This window comes from Struthio camelus, chromosome 30 (genome assembly GCF_040807025.1).
Source record: "Struthio camelus isolate bStrCam1 chromosome 30, bStrCam1.hap1, whole genome shotgun sequence".
Lineage (NCBI taxonomy): Eukaryota > Metazoa > Chordata > Aves > Struthioniformes > Struthionidae > Struthio > Struthio camelus.
In genome coordinates this window covers 863,954-871,955 of record NC_090971.1, presented here as the reverse complement: position 1 = coordinate 871,955, position 8,002 = coordinate 863,954, and the positions used below count along the sequence as shown (strand labels likewise).

The 8,002-nt window shown below is 58.3% G+C and overlaps 1 protein-coding gene across 2 annotated transcripts in view; it reads left to right on the top strand.

The window, feature by feature from the left end:
* Nucleotides 1-908: 908 nt before the first annotated feature.
* The window catches only part of CADM3 (cell adhesion molecule 3), a 34,059-nt gene continuing 26,965 nt past the window's right edge, over nt 909-8,002 (top strand). Inside the window, exon 1 of one of the 2 annotated variants that reach the window (XM_068922109.1) lies at nt 909-1,079. In XM_068922109.1, coding sequence (XP_068778210.1) covers nt 1,004-1,079 — 76 coding nt within the window. In that variant the 5' untranslated portion in view covers nt 909-1,003. The remainder of the gene's footprint in view (nt 1,080-8,002) is intronic. The other variant, XM_068922108.1, reaches the window with a different exon arrangement.

Genomic DNA, 8,002 nt, shown 5'->3' with positions numbered 1-8,002 from the left:
CCGGCAGACACTCAGCCCCAAAGCAATCCCACCTGGAGAGACTCTGCTCAGAGGGCCCTGGCCGAGCAGACGCCCCTTAGCCCCAGGGACATGGCTGTGGTGGCACCATCACAGGCAGCAGTGCCCCCACACGGGGGCATCTGGGACCAGACCAACCCCCAGCACTTTGGTTCCCGGTGGCGGGGGGCAGCAGCCAGGAAGCTCAGGGTAGGCAGCCAGGCCACGCCAGGCCGGGCCCCAAGGGAGCGGCCGGGCCCGCAGGCCCCACCGAGCCTTCTCACGGGGATCGGGCCCCGGCGCCCCGGCCGGGCCTTGCTCGGGGCTGGGCGAGGCTCCTGGGCACGGGACTGCCGCGGCGACGGGAGACGCACCGGGACCCTCTCCGAGCGCGGCTGGGACCGGAGCCGGCACCTCCCTCGGACTAGGACCGCAACCGCTCTCGGACCGGGACCGGGACCGGGACCGGGACCGGGACCCCCCCACCGGGACCTCCCACAGCCCAGGGCTGGGAGCGGGACCCCCCACAGCAACCCCTCTCAGACAGCGACCCGGACCGGGACCCCCTTCGGCCCGGGGCCGCCCTCAGCCCAGAGGCGGATCCGGGGACGGGACCCTCGTCAGGCCGAGACGCGCCCCTCAGCCCGGGACCGGGACCGGGAGCGGGACCCTCGCGACCGCTCGGTCGCCGCCGCCCCGCGCCCACCTGCCTCCCGCGGGGAGCCGCGCATGTGGAGCGCACCACCGCTCTGCGGGGCGCGGGGGGGGCCGGCGGCCGGAGCGGGCATGTTTACACGGGGGCCGAGGGGGGCGGAATCGGCGCGGCCCCCCCGGCCCCCCCCGCCGCCGCGGCGCGAATGGTCTCTTCCTCGTGCTCTATTTAATCCCCGCCGCTGCCGCACCGCCGGCTCCAGTCCGGAGAGCAGCAGCGCGCCCGGTGCTGCCGCCTCCGCCCGCTGCGGATCGGCTCGGCTCGCCCCGGCACCGCGGGCACCCGGGAGCCACCATGCTGCCCCCCGCCCTCAGCCTCCTGCTGCTCCTGGCCTGCCTCGGCGCCAGCAGGGGAAACCTCTCCCGCGACGGTGAGTGGCGGCGCCGGTACGGGGGCTGGGGCGGGCGAGCCGCTTCCCCCCCCCCCACCACGCCGCCCATCACTGAGGTGGGGGAGGGAGGCGGTGGCGGCGCGCGCCCGCCCTGCGGGGGGGAAGGGGAGGTAACGGTCGCGCGGGCGGCGGCGGCGCGCGCGGGGCTGTGTCGTTATGTGGGTCGGGCGCGGCGCGCCCGGGCAGGTGCCGCCCGCCCCGCCCCGCCGGCCCCGCCCCGGCCCTGCCCTCGGGGCCCGCCCGCGCCTCGGCGGCCGGCTGCGGGGCGGCGCCGGGGCCCCTGGCGGCCGCTGGGGCTCAAGGTCACCGCGGCGCCGGTGCTGCCCGTCGGGTGTCGTGCCCGTCCCGGTTTCCCCCCCTCCCTCCAGTATCACCGCACGCACCCCGCCTGGGGCGGGGCCGGGGCGGCGGAAGGTTCCAGACAGGCGGCGGCGGCGGCGGCGGGGCCCCGGCCCCTCCCGGCACTGCCCGCGGCGGAGGGGGGGGTCTGGGGCGGGGTGGGGGGCGGCCGGCCTAGGGTGAGCCCCCCCCGGTGTGTGTGTGTGCCGCGAGGGGGGGGAGGGCTGAGTCCCCCCGGTGGGGGGGGCCCTTTCGGGGCGGGGGCGAGGCTCGTCGGGGGCCGGAGCCACCGGGGGGGGTGACGATCCCCCTGCCCTGGGCGCGCCCCCCCCCCCGGCCGAGGCAGAGCCGGGAGCCCTCTGGAAATGGCCGTTTCGTGGGAGCTGCCGTGTCAGGGCTCTTCCATCCCCGGTGTCTCCCGAGGGCGGTGGCAGCCCTGGCCTGGGGGAGCGCCGCCTTGGGGAAGGCCAGCCTGCTTCCCCCGTTGCCTCGTCGGGAAGCCTGCCGCTGTCTGGGTGTCTGGTGGTATTCGAGCATCTCATAAATCCTCTCGCACTCGATACGCGGCGTGTTTGTTATGCGGGAGGCATGGAGCTCTTCTGTAGCCTCATAACCCTTGAGACAAAGGGTGTTTACCCGTGATATATAACAACGGTGGGCAGAGCGCTGCATGGCAAAACAGCCTTTAATGAAGTGCCGCAAAGCAAATATAATTTTGGTAAGGACTCGTAAATGGCAGCACCTTGTTTTTCATAACTGTTCAGTTGCAAAGCAGAGTCCTTGCTGAATTGTGGAGCTGAAGCTTAGCGCTTATGGCCTGTAATAAGCATCAGGCTGTTGGTGGCTGCCTCTTTGCCATGTCAGGAGCTGCTGGTCTTTATACTGATCTTGATAAAATTGCAGCAGTGTATGTTTACATGGAGAGCAAATTAGAGGGAGATGTGGAGGCCGTCCAAAGGCCCAGCCTTTCTCTGAGAGGACGTTTGCAGGCTTGAGGGTGGACTAATAGGTCTGCTTGCCCTGCCCTCCTGGGCAGCCAAATGTCTGGTGTCTGCAGCAGCAGTTGTACCCTGGCCCAGCTGCCCGGGTGGGGGAGAAGGGGGAAAGCACAGTGCTTTGCCTCTCCAGTGCTGTGCTGACAACCTTCCCTTCCCAGGCTGAGGCTGGGATAAGCCTTGTGGTATGGTGTATGGTTGAGGATGGGGGGACACTGTGGAGGCTGCCTGGAGGAGAGCATTGACTCACAGTCCTAGCACCTGCTTGTGGCTCATCTGGGTGCAGGAAGCTTAAAAGGGAAGGTAATTCTGGAGTGAATAAGAGGTTCTTGGATCAAAGGGTCCGCGAGGGCTGTTGTGGTGAAGGAGTGTGATATGTAAAGGGTGAGAAATATGAACCTGGGAGCCTCCTGCCTGTACTTGGGCTGCCCATGCTTAAGCTCATAGCAAGCCTTCAATAACCTTTTCTAGCAGGGGCTTTTCTCCCATGGCCTGTCCCTTTGCTGAAGATCACTGTCACAGGCAGACATGCTTTGGGACCTGTTGAGGGTTTGTGGCTGCATTTCCATATACAAATTATAGGATCTGCTGCTGGTAATTACAGCTACAATCACTCATGGTGCCACAGAACCCCCAAAAGACAGTTACTTGGGTGTGAGCAAGGCTGCTTAATCCCATGATAACATGATATCCTGCCAGCCTGTGCATGGTGATGTTCGGTGAATGGGCTCTGTGCTGGGCAGGAGGGGGTTATTTAATGACTGAACAAGTGCTTGCGTGAAGAGGTAGTGTCATCTGAAGTTTTGTGTAGTTCTAGGGCAGGATCTGTTGTGGATGATGACACTGCAAGTTTTTCCCCAGGCTGGCCTTCTACTGTGGCCAAGCCCTGATCAGAAGCTGCCAGGCTGTCCTTTCTTGGACACGGGAAGACACGTGCAGCCAAACATACCCCCTAAAAGTCTTTGCAAGCAGAGGAGACTGGTAACTGGAAGATGCTTGGAAAGATGTTGTGTATGCTTCTGTGCAATCAGTGGAGTGGAAGGCACTACCCTTGCACTCCTCTGCCATCAGCTTCCAGTGTGGCTGCCTGGATAGTAAAGCCTCTCTGCAGCACCCTTCAGAGGGACAAGGATGAGGTGGAGTAGTTGCTTCCTCTCCTTGGAAAGAAATGCTCCACCTCTGTGCGTTTCAGTGTTGCAACTGTGATGGGACCTGGCAGAGCCTGTTCAAGCTGCCTGGGCAGTGAAAGTGTTGGTACTTCACTGCTGTGGTGGTGGTTGTGCACTTGGCTGATACTGTGCTGTTGTCGGCAGATTTCTGAGTGTTTGGGCTGGACTGCGTGGTTGTCTTTGCTAGGATTATTCTCTCCGCGTAGTTATTCTGGTCTCTAGAGCTGTGTAAGCCTTTTGTTTGAACAGTACCCTGCTCTTGTCCCATGGGAAGCTGCTACGTGCAAAAATCAGACTTCTTGTGGCTGTTTTGCCCTGTGCTTAGAAGGGCACAGGGCAAAACACCTTCTAGATGGTAGAAACCTCATCTGTGCAGCACTGCCGTGGCACTAGCATTGCTTGCTCTGAGCGTCTCTCCATGTGCAGCACAAAGAGCACCACCCTGGTGCAGTGAGAAAGGAGACTGAGTAGCTTCAGGGGCAGAGCAGGGAGCTGAACGTTGCATCCAGGTTTCTCCCACTGTAACAGAGCCTCCCTGCTCATTTTCTGTGCATTTCTCCTGCTGGGAGAAACTCCTATTTGGATTCCTGGCGTTGGGTCTACTTGACTGGATGTAGATGCCACATCTGGGCTGGTCTCCCAGGGCTTTGCAGTCAAGGGGGTAGTTCATCTCTTCCTGTAGCAGGTGCTCAGACTGTTTTGGTGAATCATGCCCACTGCTCCCTGCTGACTGAGGAAAGCCTGGGGAACTGTCTCTAGATGTCTGAAGGGAGGTGAGATGCATTCCTCACCCTGTTTCTGCAGAGAGGCAGGCTTGGTGGAACTGTTCCCTTCCTGGAAGTTGGCTTCATCTTTCCAAAACTCTTCCTGATGGAGGTGTGTGCCTGCTGGACCGTGCAGGAGGAGCTTTCTCTGTCTTGGGGAAATACTTGTGCTTCCAGCTAATTTCTTTTGTGTAAGAAATCCATCTTGGTCTGTGTGCATGGGAAGAATGTCTAGTGGTTGGAGCACAGGCCTGGTAGAGAGCAGGGTTTAGGCTCCCACAGGCCTTTTATGATCTCTAGCCATAGCACAGATGATGGTAACAGTGCAGCCCAGTGAGAGGCTGCTGTGTGTGCAAGCCCTGTAGTACTGCCCCCCTCAGGAGAAGCTCTGGGGAGATGTAAGCACCAGTTGTCCTTGCCAGCTTGTGGGAGGCTCTGTGCAACTTCCATCTGCTCCCTCAGCCTTGGGCCCAGGGTGGGGAGACACTGTAGGACCCTAATGTGCTGAAGTGGCACAGGTTCTCCCTGCAACTGGTGTCTTGCCTGTGACCCACTGGTGCCATGTGGAGCCTATGGCTGGGGGAGGGGAAGGATGATGACAGGTTGCAGTTTCTGTGTGCAGTAATTGTCCGAGGATAACTTAATCCTTTGGCTGCTACTTATGGCTGTGCTTGTACCCAACTAATGTGTGCAAATGCCCTGTTATCACAGATGTTATCAGGGCCCACCATATGCTACAAGTCTCTTCTTGTGCCAGCACGAGCCCCTGGTGCTTTGGCTAAGGAAGCAGTGACAGCGCTGATGAAGTGATGGTGTACAAGCATGAGAAGAGTGAATGCAGCCTATCTGTATCACTTGATACCTGAATGGCCTGATTTTGGTTGACTCTGTTCAGCCTGGGGGAAGGGAGCTGTTCTCATAGAAGCAGTGCAGCTGTGCTTGCCCGCCTCTGTGGCTGGAGATCAGCATGGCAACCAAAATAGAGCATCCCCCTGCAAACAGCTGGGTGGAGGGAGCTGGACTGAGAAGTGCTGAAAGTGACCACTCAGCTGTCTGGCACAATGCATTAGGCTCAGTGAGAAACACAATTTAAAACAATACCCAGGATCAAGTCATGCAGAGCTGCCCTGTTGCATGCCCAGACGGTGAGAGGAATTGCTGGCAGGTTTTGGCATGGTCTGCAGAGTGGAGGCTTGGGGGTATTTTTAGGGTGCATGGCAGGCTGGTCTGTCATCCGGAAAAGAAATCCCAGAGACCAGATTGTTGCTGATGAAGCAAGAATTGAGTGCCTCCCTCCCAAGTTTGGGTATCTTATCCTTCCTTTCACTGGAAGGAGATGGAAGGAAGCACTGGTGTGCCCAAGACTGTCTGAGGTTGCTTGCATGCTAGACGCTGCCTTTTCTCCCTCCACTTGAAGTTCTCGCCTCTCCAGGGGTGTTGGATTTGACTGAGTAACTGTAGGCGTCTACATCTGGGTAGTCACCCTGGTGCTGGCACGGCCAGGCAGTTAGCCAGATGGAGGAATGAGCATTAAAGCTAATGTTTTTGTTTGTTTTTCACTGGGTTAGGTTTAACCTAGTTTTACCCCAGTCCAGGGTGTTGTGTGACCATTCAGTTCCTTGCATGAGAGAAGAGGGAGGTGATGCAGGATGTGAACGTGTGCTTGAGCTGCCTTTTCCAGGGGTTTTTGCCAGTTTGGTGATCCTGGAGACAGTCCTTGAGCGTGGTGGGCTCTGACTATATGTTGTAGAGTTTGCTCTCCTGGGTCCCAAGTGCTGGCTACTGCTCTGAAGCCTCTGTAGAGCATGGTCTGCTTTGCAGATGCCTTCTAGGAAGTGCTCTGTTCTCTGGCTCAGCATTTGGCTTTGTATCTGTTGCCCGAACTTTGTCTCCGTCTGAGCTTCTCTCCAGGCTCCTTTAGCAGCTGGTGGAGGCCCAGCCAGTGGTTTCGATGAGTGGGTCATCTGATGGCTGTGCCTGCACAGATTGAATTGCATCCTATTGTTTGGCTCTTCAGTGACCCCATAGGGTTCTGGTGGTGATGCCAGCACTAAACACCCACATAGTCAGATGTATCTGACCCTCCTCCTTTGAATTACTGGGTCAGCTCAGCTTGAACCATCTGGTCCAGTTCTATTTTCTCTGCTCTCAGCCAGGCCTCTATAGCAATGAAGTAATGCAGCAGCAGGGCCTCAGTGATGGTAAGGTGCAAGTGGTCCCTCTGCTTCTCCATCAGCCTGAGAAGGCAGGTATTGAGGATGGGACTCCATGCTCCTTTGAAAGGGCCTTGTGCTTTACTGGTGCTGTCACGGCCTGGTCATGCTGTGGTAGCAGTCAGAGCCTTGTGTTGTGCTGGGCAGTACTGCTGTGCAGGAGAAGGGAGAGCCTTGCTATCTGAGGTTTGCAATCTGACAGGGCAAAAGGAGAGAAGCCAGGAATTGGAGGCAGTGATGTTGTGCTTCATTCTATTTGGACAGAACTAACATTAGAAGTCCCCAGGCCCCAGGTGAGGCTACATAATACAAGCAATAAAGAAAGTAGTGTTGGGAAGGTGAGAGAGCTGAGCCCACTGATGAGATGGCCAGGCAGGTGTATGCTTAACACATCTACATAGCGTAATGCTTCACCTCCACTGTAGTGTGAGGGCACAGGGACTGGTGGGTACATGGGCAGGAGGCAGACACCTCAGCTCCCTCTGCCCAGGAGTTACAGCACCTCCTGCATCAGGCAGACGCTCTGTGTAACAGTGGCCACAGGCCTGTGTTCCAGCTGGTCCCTGCTGCAAAGGGAGAGCAGCACCCCTGTGGCAGCATGCTGTGGTGGCACCGTTTTCATTGTTATGCCTGGTGCTGTGATTCTGAAATGCAGACAAGTCTTCTCCGGTTACATACTTCTGTGGACAGCTGCTTGCATCTGAGTGTCACTCCTGCTGCTCTCAGGTTCACCTTTGCAGAGACTCCCAGGTGTCACAGGGACTGGCTGGAGGGCGGAGATCTGTTGACTACAGAGCCAGGAAGTAGCATTTCTCCAGGTGGCCCAGGAGCTTGCCTGTGGCTGTGGAGCAGCAGCAGAGCTGTGAGTGCCTTGCCGCCTTGGGGAGGATCCTGTTCATGAAGGCAGCAGAGGTTAGGGAGAAATACCTGCTTCTCACCTCAGGTGATGCTCAGATGCAATGCTCCATCTCCTCCAGGTGCTGTTTTTCAGCTTACAACATTCATTGCAAACTTGGCCTATTTACCTGGTGCCAACCTGATGTGGAGCATCAGTGTTTCCAGATCACTGCTTTTGGTGCTGCTTTCAAGCCATAGTTTGCAGGGGGTAACTGAGTTTTGACACTTCTGCTCTGATTGGCCAGCTGAGGAGGGAGCAGCAGGCTTCCTGTGGCACCAGCTGAGCAGATGCTACACAGGGTTTTTTTGTTTTCATTCTGCTGCTTAGCACAGCCCTGAGGGCCTCTTCGAGAGGAGCCAACGGTCATCATTTCATGTGAAAGCCCTTGAGGTGTTGTGCGCCTCAGACGTGAGCATGCTGAACGTGGATGGACCTGTCCTGCCCCTGCTGGGGTTGGTGTTGATTAAGATCTGGCTTTTGTGCTGTACCCTGGGCCTTGCAGACTGCTGCACATGTAGGAAAGC